Source organism: Gouania willdenowi, chromosome 5 (assembly GCF_900634775.1).
Source record: "Gouania willdenowi chromosome 5, fGouWil2.1, whole genome shotgun sequence".
NCBI lineage: Eukaryota > Metazoa > Chordata > Actinopteri > Blenniiformes > Gobiesocidae > Gouania > Gouania willdenowi.
Genome location: NC_041048.1, coordinates 22,050,888 through 22,072,403, shown reverse-complemented (window position 1 = coordinate 22,072,403; position 21,516 = coordinate 22,050,888). Strand labels below are relative to the sequence as shown.

At 36.7% G+C, this 21,516-nt stretch overlaps 1 protein-coding gene across 3 annotated transcripts; it reads left to right on the top strand.

Moving 5' to 3' along the window:
• Window positions 1-676: 676 nt before the first annotated feature.
• Window positions 677-19,249, top strand: LOC114464103 (SPRY domain-containing protein 3-like). Of its 3 annotated transcripts, none has more exons than XM_028448176.1 (11): window positions 677-780; window positions 3,087-3,233; window positions 3,321-3,396; window positions 6,866-6,990; window positions 7,177-7,309; window positions 11,310-11,498; window positions 12,863-13,012; window positions 15,279-15,336; window positions 16,224-16,343; window positions 17,163-17,299; window positions 17,377-19,249. In XM_028448176.1, the coding sequence occupies exons 2-11, from the start codon at window positions 3,106-3,108 to the stop codon at window positions 17,509-17,511; spliced, it is 1,251 nt and encodes a 416-aa protein (XP_028303977.1). In that variant the 5' UTR covers window positions 677-780; window positions 3,087-3,105; the 3' UTR covers window positions 17,512-19,249. The 3 variants fall into 3 exon arrangements, with proteins under 3 accessions (XP_028303977.1, XP_028303976.1, XP_028303975.1); XM_028448175.1 differs by having other exon boundaries at window positions 694-795; XM_028448174.1 differs by having other exon boundaries at window positions 696-833.
• The last annotated feature ends 2,267 nt before the right edge of the window (window positions 19,250-21,516 follow it).

The following is a 21,516-nucleotide window of genomic DNA, read 5'->3' as shown; positions in this document are numbered from 1 at the left end:
TATTGATCATTAATTATAACACTTTGAACAATCCATTAAAACAGACTAACTTCTCTCTCCTGCTGAACGTTTAGATCTAACAACAAGCAAACTTCTCATCTTCTCTTAAGTCTCAGTCCAGTAATACAGCCTCAGCCTTTACTTCTTTTTAATCCATGAGAGGAGATAACTCAGTATAGTTGGTAATCAGTCCAGATGAAATGTCGAATATTTCTGGATCTATTTCCCAAAAAAAAAACACAACAACAACTAGATAGAAATAGCCATTAGTGGTAGATATTGGTTCAGTTTGGACATGCTGTATACTGTATTTAAAACTCCTAAGTCAGTCTTAAGTGTTGACTTCTGTTTGTGTGAATTTTAAATCTGTAGTTTGCTTTCTATATTTGCTTTGCTGCAGATAGTTTTATGGCATTTGGTAAAGCAGATAATTTGGAACTATTACTATATTTCCTCTGGACAAAATATGAATCAGAATCAGAAAAAACTTAGAAGGTAATTAGAAAGGCAATTAATAAACGTCTCCTTTTGATGTATATTATAATACACACACACGCACACACTTACAATTTGTTTATATATTATTTATTATTTATAAATACATAAGATATTTAGGCTTTCTTTCACACACACACAAGCGCACGCGCACGCACACACTTCCTTACTTTGTAGTTGCATTTCATAGGATAAGGAGGCGGGACTTCCGGCGGCGCAGGTTGAACATAAAGTGACAGACTTCAGCTCTCTAAAACTGAAAGAAACCACGAAAGACGGCGAGCTGTGAGTGTTTAAACAGTAAGGAGTCGTCTTAAGACACACGGACTTAAACTTTAGTAAGTGTGAACTCAAAAAAGGGATGTTTGCGCTTTAAAAGCTGCCTGTCTGTTGGTGGTTGTAGTAGAAACGCTGAAAGGAACTAGCCGGCCAACCGACTTGTTCCTGTAGTTTGGGAAATGCGACGGTGCGTTCAGGTACGTTCGTAAAACGGAAAATGACCAAATCTTTTGACTCGTTTCGCACAGTAGTTTTCTAATAGCCTGGCTTTGGGACCCAGCATTAGCCTTGAAATTAATTAAACTTATTAAAATTATTTATTAACAACACGACAGACTATTTGTAAAATGTCTTAGTGTATCAGTGAAACAGTTATAACAATAGCAATAGATAGTAATCAGCAATAAATGCAGTGAAAAGTTGAATTATGAGCAGTGAAGAAAAGGAAATTGTCACATTTGGTCAATCTTTTAGTCTTTGAATCATGATAATATCTAAAATCTGCTCCATCATGTTTTGGCTCCACTATCTGACCTGGGTCCATAGATCTGAGGGAACTGCTGGGTTCATACTTGATTAACAGACAGGGAGCCAGTGTAAATATCTTCTCATTGGAGTTATTTTCTGTGACCTCTTTGTCTGATCAAATGTGATACATTACAGATGGAAGAGATTGAAAGTGAATCACATTTCTGACATTAGAAGGCAATAATTTGTTACTAATACGATGTAGTGCTGGGCAGTATGACCAACAGTTCATATTATGGTATTTGTTTCACAATATTTTTACATTATTTGACAGTATTTTTTTATATAACACGACTGGGAGTGAACCACATTTTGTAATGCTTTAGGGCCCTGTTCTCCCATTGAGGCGATCACATAACTGACTGATTGATAATCATCATTTAACCATTTGTGTTCATTTCAGATCAATGAATGGTGCCGTAGAAAGAGAAACAAAATGTTAAAGCTTTATTGTCCATAAAATAAGCAAGGAAGAAGGGAAAAAAATCAACTTAAAAAAAAAGTTTCTGAGAAACGTCTCGATGTCCCGCCCTAAACAGCTCCACTTCCTCCTACAGCATCTCCCAATCTACCAGAAGCCACGCCTCTACTTTTTTGCATGCGCATTGCAGACCATAACAAGGTCGCATTGATATAGGTATATGGGTCAGGTGAGAGCCAAAATCATATTTACCTGTTTGTTGTTGTAACGCACGGCCTTGTTTCCGTGCACAGTTCCGTATTCACTTTGATTGACAGTCTCAAAAAATAGGAAGTCGAAGCCTATTGGCTGGGCGCATGTGGCGATCGTTTCCATTTGTATAGGGGTCTATAGGACGAAGGTGGGACTTATATACATTAATGTATATGAATGACCACCGGCAGTAAACCATAGTAAAAGACTAGTTAGGTATTTTTTTGCATTTGAAAAGAATCATACATACATAGATTTCTCAGGAACTCAGGACATCAGCTTTAAGGCCAAATTTGGCTGGGAAAAAATCTACAACTTTAAGCGAGAACTGAGCTGCCTGTGAATGCTGTGAGATGGGGGCAGGGCTTAGGGTGGCCCCCGCCACCCTGAGAAACGATCAATGTTTTCATGGTTCAAAGTCACGTTGGATAAGGTCTCTATATCTGTTGCTGGCTACTGTTTGCGATAAAGAGTAGAGATGCCCCAAAATTTAAATTCTTAGTTGAAAACCCAAAATGAGGAAACCACGACCACACGCCAAAATAAATGATTGAGCCAGTTATTAGTACTATTGCATTTATGGCTGTGACTGTGTATAACCTCACTAAAATCAAAACATTACAATTTAAAAGAATAAATCAATTACAACTAAACAATGCACAATAAAAAATAAAATACTAATAACATGTTTAACTTGACTCCACTCATCACGAGTACATTAAATAATAATATACAAAGGACATTAAGTTCTTGATGAAGAGCATCGTCTCTGCTTTATATTAGTGAGTGTAGTCTGTTTGTCTTCTCATTGATCTACTATTTTTCCGCGGTGTGCAGTATTTTTTTTGTGCGCGCTGCTTTATTCTCACATCCAAGTATTGATCTTTGTAATATGGATCATGTACAGTCGAGATTAAGTGCAGAGGAGCTGACACTTATGAGATGCTCTGCACAAGTCAGGCCACAGTGTGTAGGGCTCCTCGTCGATGTGACGTAGAAATGTACATCACACTTAATAGTGAACTTTTCATTGTTTATGCTAAGAAAGGCTTCTCTTCAAATGCTTCTCACTTAATTTGCCTAAAGTGTATTTTTTAATTTTTTTGCCCAGATTGTGATGATTCTCAGACATGGACGACATAAATCTTCACTATCGCTTTCTGAACTGGAGGAGACGCATTCGAGAGATCCGTGAGGTGCGAGCGGTGCGTTACCGAGGGAGGATGAAAAGGATGCTGAGAGACGGAGACGTATTCAGGTAGTGATGATGAGACACCAGACCTTGACATAAACCACCTCTGTACGCATGTGTAAAGGCTTTTCTGTATGGCATATTTTTTTGCAGGTATCAGGGAAACTCAGAAGAAGTCGGCTGCTTTGTTGCAGCCAGGCCACTATCTCAAAGAAACCGCTATTTTGAAGTAAGAGTTCAAGGTTTTAATTTACCTTAAGAACATTTTTTCTAAAGGAGTTAACATTTAATTAACTTTTTTAAAGTTGTACTTGAAAGCTTCATGCCTACACAAAACCACTGAATCAATCGTTGGGTTGTCCTTTACTGCACTGCTGTTAGCCTGTCCTTGATGAGTAGGGTTTATTTATTGAACTGTTAAAAGTAATAAGGTTTCATTGAAGCTTGTTTTTAAATTCTATATAAATGATATTGAAATAACTTATGTGCCAATCTAGACTTTTTATTAAAGCTTATTACCCTACTAAACCAAGATGTGCTATTCACACTTGTTATTTATCACCATGCTTGCACTTCCATTATCAAACAGAAAGAAATATTTAGCATTTTGCTTGGAGCAATCGACTTCCTAATTACTAACGCTGCTTTTTGACATGTTATAAATTAACCTTTGCCGGTTCATTTGTGACTACCACAATAAAAGCAGACTTCAGATGAAGCTTTTCTTTTTTATTAGCTGACGTGAAGAAAACCTGTCACAAGAGGCCATGATCACTAATACAACTGTAGCACTCGTGCACTCCTGTGCAAATTAAACCTAAATTTGAATTAGGTGGCTCGTTCATTCAGATTTTATTTCTAAATGAGATCATTCCTCTTTCTTGTTAACACTTAAGTTCCCTTTAAACTAATGCCGGTCGTTCTGCGCATGTGCGATTTACTCTGGTTCATTGTTGGCTGGCTGTAATGTAGCTCTATGTCCAAACTCCTGTTTCTTTTCATGCACAGAGATGCATTGTCGGCGTGTTTTTTTACTCACATCATAGAAGAGCCAAACACGGCACAAATTACCTTGTGTGACAAGTTCCTTCACATGGAGAAATTCTTACTAATTCTCTTTTGTGAAGGTCAAACACCAGAACATTGTAGTTAAATGTGAGCTGTGTCTAGGCTCGAGGCTCCAATCTAATGTAGTGCTCTAGAATTTCCACAGTAACGGAATCATGGACAGAATCACGTAATCGACCAATGAAAACAGAATCCACTGTTGAGTGCGGAAATTGACCGAATGTGGATGAAATGCTGTCATTGTGAGGTCAATGTCAATGTTTTTTTTATGGGGAAATGTTTCCGGGGCGTGGGACCGCCAATTAAGTGCAGGGCCTGCCCCCTCACGCCGTCTAAACCACCCAAGATATCGTCTAAACTGCAAAGAAATTATGCAGCTCATCACTCACTCCAAAATACGCAGCGAACCAGTTCCCGCTTAACTTGAATGTGTCTGTGAAGCTTCACCAGTTTCTCGTGTAGTGCTGCAGCGCTTCGTGACAACATGAGCAGCTTTAATCAGCTTCACCTGCTCAACAACAACATCTCATAGTGCTAGAGAAGATCTGTAGAAAAAGTGGTCTGTTGTTGTTGATGAGGCCGCAGATGCCAGGGATTGTAGAGTGTGAAACATTATAGGTTCATGATTATTTGTAATACTGTAAAATATTCTGACCCCTAGTGGTAAAATAACTGATGCATCCTTGTGTCCTTTTATTTTTGTCCAATCATTAAGGTCTGCAATTATGTGATCGGAATAATTTAAATTAAGTTAAAGGAGAATAATCAGTCAGAAAAATCCATGTCAGTACAACTTATATTTACCTTTTAATTGGACTCATTACTCATTATTTTAAATTACTTTTTTATTTATTATTATTATTATTATTATTATTATTATTATTATTATTATTTCCTCACAGGAGTTAAAAAGTCATGTTTTCTAAAGAAATGTATTAATATTTCTAAAAAAACAACAAAAAAAAAACCTGAATTTTAAAAATTTTATGTGGAAAACTAAGAATTTGGGGGGAAAACAATAAAACTCAATTTGGAACAAAATAAAATGGATTTTATAGGGCCCTAATGCTAGAAACCGTATTTCTTAGAAGCTAATGGAGACCCAATGGATACATCCAAAGTTTAACCAAGCCTGTTTCTACAGAAGAGGGGCTGCATTAAGGACAGCTAACTAGCATGATGGATTGTTCATGAGGCACACGGCAGATGAAACATCAAATGTGTAAAATAATGACAACAATCATTATAATAATGAAGGGATTACTGGTATTAGTTGACTTGTTGATCCCAGTGTGGGATGTGAATAAAGAGAAAGGGTCAGGTTGTGTTTTATCCTCCATACAGTAACAGAAGGGACATGGTTGGAGCAGTGGAACTCAAACGTTACTTTTCACTGTAACTCATTGCTTTTCTATTCAAATAATCAGTGATGTTACCTTTTCTTTAAAAAAATTGAAGTAATAAGTACAGCAACTAGTGACTCTTTGTCAGTGACAGCACAACACTGCTTATCACACGTCGGTTCTCACAGAGCAAAGTTCTGCTCAGACGCTGACGTCCTTTTCAGCTTTCGCTGTGAGAGAACAAAGTTCACTGTTCTCATCAAGTATGAAAATGCCTTAAGTTAGGATCATGTCATTTGTGGTCCCCGATCCTCTCCTCCTTCTTCTGTGTGCTTACCTTTTCAATATTCTCCTTTGTTCGTATACAGCAGGGTTTCTCAAACGGGGTACGTGCACCCCTAGGGGTACGCTATGGCACTAAGGGACAGAGAGAGAGTGGAAAATTAACAAATAGAGGCATAAAAAATATGGGGATTTTAAAATGTTCATCTTTGGTTTAAAATGATGAGCATAATAATGATGAACATTTTCTTGATTCGAACATGAAGTGAAAATACAAAGGTCAGTCAATTCAATACAAAACTGCTTTATTGGCATGGGAAACAAGTTTGCATTGCCAAAGCAAATGTGACATACAACAATGTACACACAAAAAGAATAGATATTAACATAGAATAAAAATAGAGTTTTACTATAAATGTAGAATAAAATGTAAAATTGTAAGTGTTATAAAAGAGGAAACGGTTATGTACAGGATTTTACATATATCCATTAACACACACGATGGGAGATGATAGGACATGATAAAAATCTATTCACGAGGCACTAAATACTGTATTTTCAGCTTATATTCATTTTTTAAATGTGGGTTAACCCTCCATTCCATCATTGTTTCTTAGTATTCTGAGCAAAATATTCAGTACTCAGTGATGTAGCTGGACAAAGGGGGTACTTGGATTCAGAAATAAGTTCAATGGGGTATTTGAGCCAAAAAGGTTTGAGAACCACTGGTATACAGCATTATATACTGTATATTGTAATTTGTATATAAGGCCTGCTTTTCTTTGTATATTAGGGTTAGGGTTGGACTAGTAGCTCAGTATGTCTCTGTTATTGAGTCGGAGCAATAATCCCTGCTACTTTCTGACCGTAGTCATCCTGGTTTACATTCAACGCGACTTTTAGAAAAAGTATGAGGCTTAAAGAAAGCAGTACATTAGATTAAATACAGTTAGTTGAGGGGTTTCTCATGTTAAATGATGACAGTGGTGCCTGCTTTGGTTTCAGGTAACAATCATTGACACAGGAGTGAGGGGGATGATTGCTGTGGGTTTAGTGCCTCAGCTTTACAAACTAGACCATCAGCCTGGCTGGCTTCCTCATTCTGTGGCCTTTCATGCAGATGATGGCAAGTATGTCACCAACGTGTTCGCAACATCAAAAAAACATATACATATTTTTAGGCTGATGACACACATTTAACAAACCAACAAGGCTTTATGAAGTTGCAGTAGTGTGATAGGTGATTTATTGTCAAAGTTGTGGCTTCTCCTGAAACAATCCCAATACTGCTTCAAACTTGACTCATATTTCTACAGACTGTATAACGGAAACACTGTGGGGCAGCAATTTGGTCCCAAATGCTGCAGAGGAGACAGAATCGGATGTGGAATATCCCAGGACTCCGATGACGGACAGTTGACGGTGTTTTTCACCAAGAATGGGAAAGAGGTAATGAAAATATATATATTATTTTTTTTTTTTTTTTACAGGTGCTCAAAGGCACTTAACAAAGGTGAGACATAAAATAAGAGACAGGAATAGAAGAAACATAATAACAGACATACTGTAGATAAGAGAAGAACGTAAAAGCATTTCAAAACAGCACAGGTATATATTATCAGACATTAAAGGCTAGTTTTAGAAGGTGTGTTTTGAGCTGGGATTTGAAGGTTGGGAGGTCAATACAGTGTCTGATGGAGTTTGGGAGTGAGTTCCAGAGGGAGGGGCAGTGATGGAGAAGGCTCACTGACAGACATGCTTCCCATTGTCTGTCAGTGAGGATGAAGTTTATCTAGGAAACCTTTTGGGCCTATACTACGAAACTAAGCTCTTACCTCGCTAACTTCTGGGATTTAATCAGTTTCGGCTATACTATAATGCTGGCTAATGTCTTACGGGGCTAAATCACCATGGTAACTTAAGCTGAACACCTAACCTGGTTGGGACCAAGGTTTGTTCTGGCTAGGATCTGAGCGAGTATGAAAGTCCCGCCTCCTGACCAATCAGTTCTCTTAGAAAACGACCTGCCCACTAACATGAGGATCATTGTGTGAACACGTCGCTGTGTGGATCTGATGTGATGCTCACAGGAGAGAGAATATTTGGACATCGATGCAATCCTTTCATTTACCGATGCCATCCTATAGGAAAGCTATAGATTTTGATCTGATGGACTGACCTACATTAGTCAGCGTGCATCGAACTGATAAATTCATTCATTTGTGTATTTTGTGATGACGCTAAAAGCCTCATTTCTGTAAGATAATATAAAATTTAGGCTGAGCTGTATGAACGCTGCATCAGAGCCACAAACAAGGTAAAAGTGAAACTTATCAGTGTCTGTTTTTTCTCTGTTTATAATCTCACTATTTTAAGCGTTAACACTGCATTCATTCCTTGTTGCTTTTACTGCAAGAACAGTGTTGTTTTTGGTCTGAATTATGGATTTTAATTCTTCATATTTTTAAAGAACTATTACTCAATGGACCTTTTGCAAAACCCCGTCCACAAACAGTGTGGGTAAACAGGGTCCGACATGCTCAGAGCAGACACAATTGTGAAGCGGTGTAATCATAGTTTGTATCCCAAGAGATTGGCTGGTGGAGTCGTGTTCTTTTCGCTCTCACAACGATGTCTACAATGGACCATAACACTATTAAAAACATCTCAGGGATGTGTGTGTCAGCATGCGTGTGTGAACCTCTGGAATAGCCTTGACGCAGAGACACAACAATCCGTAAATCTGAAAGGATTTAAGGAGAAAACACGGAGGAGATTTCTACACACATACAGATCTCAAGTCAACTCTTCATCGAACTCTACAGCAACGACATGGAACTCATCAACTGGTCATTGAGCGCCATTGACAAAATCTTCACGACGAGACAACTGCTACAGCACGAATCAGCGTGTCCAAAGGACACATACCCAAGTGGATATGCCACGGATGCACGAGGGAGAAGCCTGATGCTCTGTCTCTCCCAGTTGATCTTTGGCCTGCTAATAACGTGGGTTTGTGTATGTGCATGTGCCTTTCTGATGGATCGTAAGCTGAGGCGACTCTCAGAGGATATGAAGGTACTCCGAAAGAAGAAGAACTTTTCGTTTGGAGAGTTGGAGGAACGTAAACAACGACTGGAAAAGAAAGCTCGAGGAGATACGGAGAAAAAGGACAGTGAAGAGGAGTAACAGCAGGAACAATGACTGCAGACGAGAACACATCACATAAAAAAGGACAAAAAAAAAAAAAAACGTTAATGATGAAATTTATGAAGAAGATGAGAATGTTTGACAAGGGAAGAAACGAGGTTTGATGTAAAATTATCTGTGTTCAAATCAGGGGACGGATCTGGATAAGCATAATGCTTTTTTCCGTCGCCCTTTCCGGCATGCAAAAGGACAAAAAAAAAAATAATAATGTGATTCTGCTCTGAATGTCAAAATGAATTTCTGTGATTGCAACCATGTCGGAAATGAACTGAATAAATAAATAAATAAATAAAATTATGGGAGATGTGTATGTTTTTAATGTTATCTTGTCTGCACTCATGTATGTTCAGCAAAATTACAATAAAGCTTGATTTGATTTTGATTAAATAAGGTGTTAAAAGATATTACAGTGCCTTGACATTAACGTACCTAGTGAAGGGGGGAGCTTTGTTACCACTTAAGGTGCAATATGATGGACAATATAATGGACAATATGAACAGAAACCGTAACTAAAACTGTGAACGGCGTCGTCTAGAGCAGTACTGTAACTACTACTGCAACCAAATCCTGTTCAGGGCTACAAACAAAGTCCTGCTGACTCCTGCTCAGATCCTGGATTAAACACAAAATGTATCTTCTCCACCCATAAAATTTATCCCTGACCATGTGCTCATCAGATACTGGTCTCCTCTCCATCCCACACTCACCCTCCAGAACTCACTTCCTGCAGATATTTGTAACACTTTCAAAGCCTCACTGAAAACTCATCGGTTTGAGTTTGGCCTTCAACCTTTAACTTTACCACATCCACACTCACCAATACTGCCTTTTACTATACTGTGTTTCTGTTGTTTGGTCTGTTTTGTATGTTTGTTGTTAGTGAACCTTGGGTTATCTGAGAGGTGGTAAATAAATGTAAGATAAAATGAAGACATTAGTTAAAGGCCGTGGCTCTTTGTACAGAAACATATCAATGGACTCCCCCTCTATCATTACAGAGCGCCCCCTCATTGACCAGTTTAGGTGACGTGATGGGTGCACCATGTGACTTAAAGTACCGTCAGTTTTATTTTAGCTTATTTTTGTTTTTAGCTACCCCGCTAACCGTTTTATTTTAACCCTATCCCTAAACCAGGAAATACCCTGAAATCTTTATTTTCATATATCTATTTTTAACCGTAACGCTAACCCTAAACCAGGAAATACCATGAAATGGAAATATTTTTTGTATATGTATTTTTAAAGGTGGAATTTTTCGTGTTGAATATGTTAAAATGAGTTTTCGTAAAATGTACGTTTCCGGGTCAATAGTCCCAGGGTCTATTAATATTTTTCTGTATGAATAGACACTTTGTTAGTTAAATAATGCAGTTTTTTTATTTAACTTTTATCGTCAGATTGTTTCTGCTAAAGCATGTGCACTAATAAAATCTTCACAAATATAATTTTTTTAGGATAGATTTGTTTGTTTTTTAAAAAACTAAATTGGGGGAAGTTGTCATTTTCTTTTTCATCGATTTTCATTTTTAGAGGTGGAGAATTAGCAAATAAACAGTGCGTCATTAGACGACATCATTTACTCTGCTTTGATCGGCCACTTGCTTAATGTTGTTTCTCATTGTTGCACTTATTAAAATACTCACCGAGTCCTTTTAATATACTATTTACATATTGTAGCGACCCCTGTGTGGACGGGGGTGAAGGTATGGGATCACCTGACCTTAACATACATGCAGGTAGTAATCAGTGCCTCCTGCTGATACACCTGGCATACACAGCTTTACTCTCTGTTCTTCTCTGCAGGCACGCTGGGTGATGTTACAGCCTTTACTATTGTGTTCAGACTTTTGATCATTATACACACACACACACACACACACACACACACGTACAAACACAACATGCACCTCATAATTGTCCTACCAACATTCACAGGTGTTGCAGCAGATTTTGTTAATTGTTAACATGGTGTCTCGCTCTTTTCTCTTATATGTAAGTGTTTGCTAGTTCTGGATTATTCACATTTTACTTTTTTTTTGTCAGTTAAATGATTTTGTGGGAAATTGTTGTCCAATTAATCATGAATAATTATCTGTAGCTCTACAATCTCGTGAATTCTCTTTCGGGATATGGTTTATTTTTCTTTGAATCAGAGTAAAAGACGTGTTGCTGCTAAGAAATGAATAAAAAAGACTCAGTGTCACTGCTTTGCTAACCAGCGTCTAAATGTGTGTTTAGGTTGGCAGTGTGGATGTTCCAGAGTCCCTTGACGTTCTGTACCCCGCAGTAGGGATGCACTCATTGGGGGAGGAAGTGCTGCTGGACCTGAACGCCGAGTGGGGTCCAGAGGATGACGACGGGCAGATGATCGTGGACAGTCATGAAGAGGACTGGAGCCGTCTCCATGATGTCAGGGTAACGGGCACGGTAAGTCCCCCAAATCCCAACAGTTCACTTGTTCAAGAAGTGTTCCAGAAATTCTGACGGTCCTTGAACATAACACTCTGTTGGCTCCATGCTAACGTTGCTGCTTGTTGCTATACGGTTTAAAACATCTTGTTTTAATCTCTAAATTTAACTGTGTGATGCTTTTTTCGTTACTTTTAATGTTTTCAATCTGCGTTGATGCTGAAAATATAAAATTGTCATAACTTGAGTTGTATTTCATTTTTTTTCTAAAACTGATAATATTTTGGTCACTTTTCCCGTCACTGTTTACTTAGAACCTTAGAAAAATGTACAATTTTAAAGCCCTTTTGTTGTATGTTTATACTATTTGTTTGACTGGAGACTATTTTCATCACTGCCTTGTATTTTTAAAAATGCATTTTGAGATATTACAGGGTTCCCGTGGATCCCTAAAAATTCTTAGAAGGCACTAAATTCACAAATCTAAAAATAAGGCCCTAATTATCATTAAAATGTCTTAAATCAATGTTTCAAAAGTACACTTAAATTACACACATAATACGTAAGTATGATTTTATGATTGTAATTGGTCTCACATTTCAAAATACATTTTGGAATTTGTTTTTGTTTTTTTTTAAATGTATAAACAACATGGGATAATGTAAATGTAATAAAAATTGCCTGTCCGACAAAGATTTTTCTTCATTTTTTTGCATTTTTGTTTTATAGATTTCTGGCTATTTCTGTAGTCATGTGTTTTAGGAGTGATTTTTATTATTTTAGTCTGTTATTTTGTGTATTTTTGTGTGTTTACTCTGGGGGCCGTCAGTTACACGTCTGCACTAGACACACACAAAAAAATTACTCTAACCCTATGTAATTGATGTGGGGTTTTTCTTCCCCCAATTATGTTTACTGAGAAGTTGGTCTGAAATTTAATTTCAAATGGCAATAAAAATTCTTAAAGTCTTGAAAAAAAAATTACAGCAATATTGAAATTTCTTTTTTTCCCCCAATATGTATTTGTACTTTGTATCATTTAATAACACAAATATAACTTTAATAGCGTCTGATCATACAAGGCCTCACTTCCACCCTCTGGCCCCCCCATGTGGGCAGCTCTGACCCTACATGGGGGAAATCTGCAGTAAAGCAGTAATATTTGCATCTCATAAATGTCTCCTAGTGCAGCAATCCTGAGTTTGGGGGTTTCCTATACACGATGTATCCAGTAAACATATACACACATTATGCATGACTCTCCTGCTTTGGCCTTTGGCTGTATTTTCCTGCTTCTGAGCATTTAATAGGACAGAACAACAAGTGTTCCCACATGAACTCAGTGTTCTGAGTATTACCAGTGTCCATGTTTTTGTGCCCAGCTGCTTGAATACACAGGAAAGGGGAAGGGCAACGTCGACGTCGGCTTGGCTCAGGCGCGCCGACCTCTCAGCACACGATTCCACTACTACGAGCTGGAGATCACAGACGCTGGAGAGAAGTGTTACATCGCCCTCGGGCTGGCTCGGAGGGTAAAACCACTATTCTTTATTTGTTAGTTCTGGTGACAAAATAACACCAGTATGTGAGACATGGCAGCATAAACAGAATTTATGTCAGAGATGAGCAGGGTTGGGGTCAATGATAATTGTAATTGATAATCATTTACAATTATGGCGTAAGTGTAATTGTAATTGAGTTTAGATCATTGACTTTGTAATTATCATTGTCATGAAAATGCTATAAAAATTGTCAGTTATAATGTAACGTAAATTTGGGGAACTATGTTAAAGTTCTACACATATGTAGTTAACAATTATTAAAATATGTTTCATGTCAAGCTTTCCTACATTTTACCATTTAAAAAAATATGAAAACATATATTTTCATTGAGTAGGAAGCCTAACAAGGTAACCAATAGATTGGAAAGAAATTACATTAATTTGTTTTTAGTGTATTTTACAGCTGATCATAAAAGATGCTGACATAACTTTTATAAGATTAATTTTTTTAGACTTAGTAATTGTGATTAGTTGTAATTGAACTTTAGTAATTGAGAGCTTAATTGTAATTGACTGAGGATAAAAAATAATTGGAGAAAAAAAATGCTGGTAATTGTATTTGAATTGTAATTGAACATGGATAATTGAAAATGTAATTGTGACTGAAAACTGTAATTGACTCCAACCCTGGAGATGGGCCTCACAACAATGATTTTTATCTCAATCCGACATTATCAGCAGACATGTTAGCATTTCCATTAATGACCAGTCTGAGCATTAACACAGGAAAGAATAAAAGGTTTTATGTGTTTGTTTTTATGTAATGTTGTGTGTTGTCCTGTTTTTTTCTTTTTTTGTATGTTTTGAGTCATTCTGCATTATTGTCTTTTTGTGTTTTCCTGTTATTCTTTTATCATTTTGTGTATTTGTTGGTTGTTGGGTTTGTGTGTTTTTTTAAGGCAGTGGCTATCCGTATGGTTTTCGTATCAATATAACAACATTCTATCCGTACGCAGCGCCCCTATTTGGCCAGTTTAGGTCACGTGAGTAAGACTAAACCTAACCCTAACCCTAAAAATTGTTGCGATATTGGGTTATAGCCAAACCCTAAGACGCTACGTACTTGTACTTCGGTAACCGTACCAATAGCACCAGGGGTTGTCCGTACGGCAATCCTACATATAGACACTTTTTGGCAGCCCTTTTTTAGTTTTAGTTTTAGAGGCCACAATTAGGCAGCGGGCTGTACCAGTTTTCTTTTTCTAATACTTTAATAAATTCCTCTGAAAGGCAGCATGTAGGTTGAAGATGAGAAGCAGCAGAGCTCTTATTTTGAAATTGTTGTGATCATTTTTTTTACTTGGAACAATGTGATTTAAATAAGCCAGTTTTTAGTTACTGAGGTAACACTGTTCTTCCCCCACTACAGACTTTTATAATGCAAAGATCAGGTGAGCTGAGGCATCGCATGAGGTGCCTTTGTGCAACTATATGCTGGTTGTTTGCAAGGTATTAAAAGTTGATAAATCACGTTGTGAAATTAGAACCCTTAAATAGTATTACAGTCATAATCAAGTTGTTATTAAGTATTACATTTACTTGAGTCGGGGTCTGCTAATGACTCCATAAACATACAAAAAGAACTAAATGACAGAAAAATACATCAAATGATACAAAAAGCTTTTTTTTTCTTCTTCCCTGTATTATTGCTCAGATTGGTCATTATTCTAAATGCTGACATGATTGTTAATAACATTTTTGTGAATAAAATAAAAAATGTACATTTTGACCTCATTTCAAAGGTTTAGCTGTTTTTAAAAAACTTTTATTCATGCATTAATCAGTTCTTTATTTTCCAACATTGCGCTAAAAAGAAAAACAATTTTTTTTAAATCAAATTATTTATTTTTTTTATAAAATTGTAATGTTTTTTTTTTTTATTTTTAATTTTCCCATGCAGGAAATGTGTAAATTCAGCAATTTTGACCATAAAAGTGTTGAAATCATATATTAAACAAATTTATAGAACAATCAAGTGGACAAATACATTTTCTATCATTGTTAGTATTAATATTTGTGGCAATGGCTGAGATCAAATCCCAGCCGCCCCCAGTGCAAACTCTACACTGAACGATCCCAGGAGGGCTTCACACCTGGGAATCAAACCCACGCCTTGTTAGTGGGAGGCAGACGTTTGAAGCCCTGCAGAGCTTTTCTTTTAGAAACATTACCGTTCATAACAGCAACTTTCTCATTGGCTTTTACTCACTCACAACTGTTGTCTTTTTCTTACCAGGATTACCCAAAAAACCGACATCCTGGCTGGAGCAGAGGGTCCATAGCTTATCACGCTGGTGAGTCTATACTTTATGATGGACTGGGACCAGTTTGTAGCAGGCTCATGTAATCTGGTTAAAGGTCATTTGGTTTGAAGTTAAAAACAGATTATTATATTCATTAATGGTCTTCTTATGGAATATCATAACAACTAAAACTCGTTTTTATTTATACTAAAAGATTTCTTTCAGTACAAAAACCCATCATTATTCAACTAAGCCTGCAGTTAGTGGTTGTTTTATTTTACCCAAAGTAAGAACTTTATTAGTGCAGCACTCAGTAACATACAGAGCTATGCATGAATGGAGTTCATTACTAACTGATATTAAACAACAATATTTATCATTTAAAGAAATCCCTAAAGATATGTTATTTATTAAGAAACTTCAGTAACAAACACTAATTCTAACACTCTGGAGCATTTATGTCTGTTGTTATTGAGTTTGTTTGAGTTGTATTTGTTGAAATGTCATGTGATTATTATTTTCATTATATAAATTGTATTGTCATTGTGTAATTTGAAGAACAGCTGATAACTTATGCTTATGCTAATGAAGATCCTAATTGACAAACAAATGAACAAAAACTCAGGATTATCGAATAGGCCCTGAAAAGTCAAAATTATTAGACGAAAGTCTCAAAAAAGGATGTGAGAGAATCAGAATGTGGAAATGAAAGTGAGAACATTCAGGAAATTAGGAAGAAGGTCAGAGTTTAAATCGTAATCATGACTCAGCGAGTCACTGCTCTGAGTTTTAGATTTTTGGATGAAATTTAAAAATAACCGATCTGAGGATGCAGTGAGCTGGAATGAGTTGTTGGTCAGACTAAATGATAGATGTATGTGAAATAGATGAGGGGTTGATTGGCTCGTCACCTTTGTGCCCTTGGGTTTTCCTTCCAGATGACGGGAAGCTGTTCCACGGCAGCGGGGTTGGGGACCCTTTTGGGCCCTGCTGCCTTGAAGGAGACACTATGGGCTGTGGGATCATGTTCCCACGGGACTTCAGCCTGGATAGTGGAGGTGACTGTGCTCACTTTCACATTCATAGAATCAGCATAGTAGGGTTGGCTCAATTATGATTGTAATCGCGTAATTGATAGTTAATTACAATTTTCTGGTAATTATAATTGTAATTTTAAAAATATTTTGCTGTGATAATTGTAATTCAGTTCTAATTGAGTTTAGATAATTGACTTTGTTATTGTAATTGCCATGAAATTCTATAAAAACATTTAAATTATAACTTAACCCAAAACTGGGGAACCATGTTACAGTTCTATGTACAGTTCTACTCACATGTAGTTAAGAATTATTAAAATACGTTTCATATCAAGCTTTCCCACATTTTACCATTTAAAAAATACATAAATTGAGTTATATACTGACACAAAAAAGGCTCAGACGCCCACACTAAAAATATTAAAACCTATATTTTCATTGATTAGGAATCCTAATAAGGAAACCAATAGATAGGAATGAAATGATTATTTGTTTTTAGTATATTTTACAGCTGATTTAGGACCTGTGATCATTAGAGAGGCTAACAGAAAGCTAACACAAGAGGAAGGTTAACTTTTAGTAGATTATTTATTTCAGGCTCAGTAATTGTGATTAATTGTAATTGAGCTTTAGTAATTGAGAACATAATTGTAATTGACTTGCTTTCTGAGAAAGTACATTTGAATGATGAAAAAATAATTGGAAATTGGAGGAAAAAAAATGCTGGTCACTGTAATTGTAAAAGAACTGTAATTGAAAACATAACTGTAACTGCAAAAATGTAAATGAGCCCAACTCTGCATCACAACTTCAAACTTTTTCCTAACTTTTTTCTTGTAGATGAAGGAGACGATCTTGACTTCGATGTCGTTCCTAAACCCAGTCAAGTACAAAACAACCTATATGCAAACAATGAGGAGGAAGAGGAGGAGGAGGAAGAGGAGGGGGGTGAACAATTGGAGGGGAGGAAGGTCACGGTGAGAAGCAGGAACATAAAACCCAGTCATAGTAAAGCTTCCTTTTTTCATTTCTGCTGTTTCTGAAAACCCAACAGGTGTTTTTCACTCGGAATGGGAAGGTAGTGGGCCGGAGGGAGGTGTCCTTACCCCCTGGAGGATTCTACCCCACCATTGGTATGATGAGCATGGGGGAGAAGGTCAGAGTGGACCTCCACCCTCTCAGTGGCTGAAGAAGGTGGAGGACCATTTCTCCCAATAGACACTAAAGAACGCCTGAATGTTTTCTGACCGTCGCCCTCATGCTGTTCCTATGACTCCACATGCTGGTGCAGACACCAGTATAACTGGGCCTGTAAAAGCTCTCTTCAAACATTTACTTTTAATTTGAAAGGAATGTGGAAATACAAAGCTGCTTTACACAATGTTGCTTATTTAATGTAAACTGCCAAAAAAAAAGGGCCTCTGTGTAATGAATGTAAAGATGAGTGACAAGGAAAACCTCAGTCCAAAGTGCCATCAACTAGTGTGTGTCTGTGTGTGTGTAGATAACTGTGTGTGCGCGCGCAGATTGAGGCCAGTGAGTGGCTCGTCACTGTTCTATTAAAAGGAATGTATTCACAGGGCAAAGATGGAGGCTAGCTTAAATGTCAGGATGGACTTTATTTCTTTATACTGCTCGGGTTGGGACTGTTGTTGAAGCGCTGTCATTAAAGAATGCTGGTTGTAATCTTAATGAATGTGAATTCAACTGCACACTATAGATCATATAGAATACTCCAGGATTAGTCAAGTAACTTTCTGTAGAGCAGCAAAAAACCTCGTCGTCAGGGAGACGCGGTCAGGCCATTAGCTTTGCAAACGGGTACTTCTCTAGTGGATTTTGCTCCTCTCAAAATATATAATAATAAATAAATTGGGGGAAAAGCACTACAAAAACCTAAAACATTAGGGAAATCAGGTGGAACCTAATCTAAACATGATGTCACATCAGTCCAAACATGGCGGCTCCCCATAGATTGTTTTTTGAGGTCTAAAATTGTTTTAAAAAGTATTTCAAATGTAGAAAATGAATTAACGTGCATGTTATGCATGTTTTGTTTTAGAAAGTGTCTATTCGTACGGTTGCCGTACGGACCACCCCCGGTGCCATTGGTTCATGGACGTAGCGTCTTACAGTTAGGTTATAACCCTATATCGCAACAATTTTTCGGGTTAGGCTTACGATTAGGTTTAGTCTTAGTCACGTGACCTAAACTGGCCAATGAGGGGCGCTGCGGACGGATAGAATGTTGGTATATTGATACGGCAACCGTACGGATAGCCACTGCCTTTTTTCATTGGTTGTTTATTAAACAATAAATCTTACATGACTAGTGCAGGTACCCTTTAATCCTCCAATATGTGCAAAGACAAAGCCTAAAACCAAATGACTTCACCTCTAAAAATAAAGATTCTTTGTGTTTTGGGTGTGAGTTTACAAGTCTCGAGCTGTTTGTTCTCTGACAATCTGTGTAAACACTACACTAAAAGGAAGCCGTGATGCCATAGTTGCTTTCTGCTCTCAGGTATGTTTGATCATTATTCTGACACCAAGTTCAGCCTTAAGCTCAAGTTTTTAAACTTTCCACGAAGCAGAGATGATGAGCTTTACTGTGGCCTTTCAGGATGTTAAACAGAAGCTAAAGTGCTTCAGTTGCTGGTGACAGATGCAGCATTTTCAGGGCTTGTGCTATTTCTCACATACTGTAGAATAAAGCCATAACAATTGAAGGTTGATGTAGGAATTGTGTATCAATGACCTGTTTTGTGTTCTAAAGGATTTAAACATGTTGATGCTGAGTTGAGCTTCAAGTGGTTAGTCTGTAGTTCATTCCCAAAGGCTGATTTGAGGTAAATTTCCTCCTGATGGTTTTTTTTTTTGGTACAATTAATCAAGACATGCCAAAAAATAAAATTTGTTGAACTGTTCACTGTGTCTTAATGCTTTTCATTGAATACGAGAGCAGAATCTTCACACACACACAGCTGTACACATGTGTATCTTTTGCACTTTTTTGTATTGACCTTGCTTGTGTAAATGATGGAGAATGTGTTGATACAATTGTTTTTTTACACACTACAACCTGAAAAAACGCTCAACCTTAACTTTTCTTCCTGAAGTGTCTTACTGCCTTAGAGAGGATTAGTAATGTTTAATTGTTTTTTTGCAAGAAAAAACATGTGTATTGCGCATGAAAATACCACCCTACATGCAGTGTCAGCCTAAGACAACAAATGGAGTCATGGTTTAAAAAAAAGTCTTTACATTGATCAGTCTGGATCAGGGGTCACCAACATTTCTGAAACAGCAAGCAATTAAAAAATGAAAGCCAGTAGTGAGGAGGGGAAAAAAAGAAGAAAAACAGAGCGAGTAGTGGAAGTAAACTTTTTTTTTTCTTAATTTTTGTAATCATACATTTTTTTTTTTATCCTTGATTTTTTTTTTTTTTTTTTTTTTTTTTTAGTCCTGTTTTTTTCTTTTTATTGGACGCCTGCAAGCTCCTCCCACATAAAACACGTGTGGAGACAGGCAGTGTGTGTCTGAGTGGCTGAAGTAAAAAAACGAGTGAAAATGACCGAATTTTCGGATTTTCACTCGTTTTGTTCCTCCAGCCACTCAGAAAACACACTGCCTGTCTCCACCTGTGAGACAGACTTAAAAAATAATAACAAAAAATTGAGACAAAAAAATAATAATTAAGACGACAAAAAAAATACTTCCACTTCTGGCTCCGTTTTGTTTTGTTTTTTTCCTCTTCCGTATTGCAGCGTTCCGTCCTCGTGGGTCACCGTACCGCGATGTGAGCCCGCCTTTCTTTGTTTACATGTGTTTACTCTTTGAGTAGCTATATGTGTGCTACAGGCATGTTCAGTTTTTATAATCGCACTATGCTGAGATGCTAAGGGAAGAGTTTATTTTTTTAATTGTACTGTTATATGGTAAAAACAATGTAGTTATCTGATTTCTTAATCAGAAAATTTAAGCTACTGTGAAGTAGCTGTTACACTTTTGCTTAAACTTGGGTTAAAGCTTGAAATTGTTGAATGACAGAGCCTCATTTACTGTTTATTTTGGGATTGTTTTATGTATTTTAACTCTTGACAATCACAGCAATAAAGTTGCACTTTTGACAATATATCTGATGTCTGCAGTCATTTTTAAGTGTATTTAAAAAAAAAAAAAAAAAATTGAATCGAAACAAATCTTCCTTTAAAAAATCGGAGAATTATTTTTTTTTTTTTGTTAAAGCAAAATCGCCCAGCTTTAAAATAAACAATCTTCACGTTTTCACTTTAAGTTTCAAAATGCAACACTTTATACCTCCTAATTTATGCAATTCTTCCATTTTCATTTTTAATCATAGGAAATCATCGTGTTCCTTGTTCCCATGTCATTTTAAAAACATCTTATTGGTACCCATATACCAAATCTGAGACACTTAAAAACATTTGTCACAAAGTTACAAAGAAAATAAACATTTAAAGATGTTGATTTCGGACAAAAACATATGTAGGTCTATGACCTAACATCTAAATATTCTGTCCAACTGCATTTCTTTTAGTGAAAAACAGGTTTAAACTCAAAAAGATACATCTGTAGTAACTCAATATGTATGTGCTCACTTTGATTTTTTTTTTTTTTTTTTTTTTAAATTTTACTAAATTACTTCTGTAATTTATTCTGTTATAAAAAGTGTCAAAATATCATGTGGTGTGACTGACTGTCCACGACTGCTGTTTTAAAAGATAAAATTACTCTAAAGCTACTTAAATTTATGGTCTGACCTTTTTTAGTTACATCATAGTCCTCTGTAAGATTTAAAAATAATTTAATTTTTTTTCCCATCCTAATATTCATATTGATATTTCTGTGGGGTTTTTTCCATGCCACCAAAGCATTCACCGTACTTGAAAACATACATGGCAATAAAAGTAAAAAGATTTTCCCCTTATTTTATGTTCACACACTCCCAGTACGTCAGTGTAGGAACTTGTCAAATGTATATTCAATTTCTATGTCAACTTTATTTATGAGGCATATAAAATCTCATGACACTCATCACTAAGATTGAAGCTGTGAAAATATAAAAGATTCTACATGATCAAGAATCAGCGACATTGAAGGGGAAAAACTCCCTTTGAGCTTGAAGAAACCAACAGTAACATGATCACAGAACTGCACACAGGCAGCCGAT

What these genes read in the sequence shown, in the direction of transcription:
- LOC114464103 (XM_028448176.1), top strand. Translation starts at nt 3,106, where the DNA reads ATGGACGACATAAATCTTCACTATCGCTTTCTGAACTGGAGGAGACGC. An exon ending in AAAGAAACCGCTATTTTGAA is followed by an intron (nt 3,397 to 6,865) that starts GTAAGAGTTCAA and finishes CTTTGGTTTCAG; the next exon opens with GTAACAATCATTGACACAGG. An exon ending in TGGAGGGGAGGAAGGTCACG is followed by an intron (nt 17,300 to 17,376) that starts GTGAGAAGCAGG and finishes AAAACCCAACAG; the next exon opens with GTGTTTTTCACTCGGAATGG.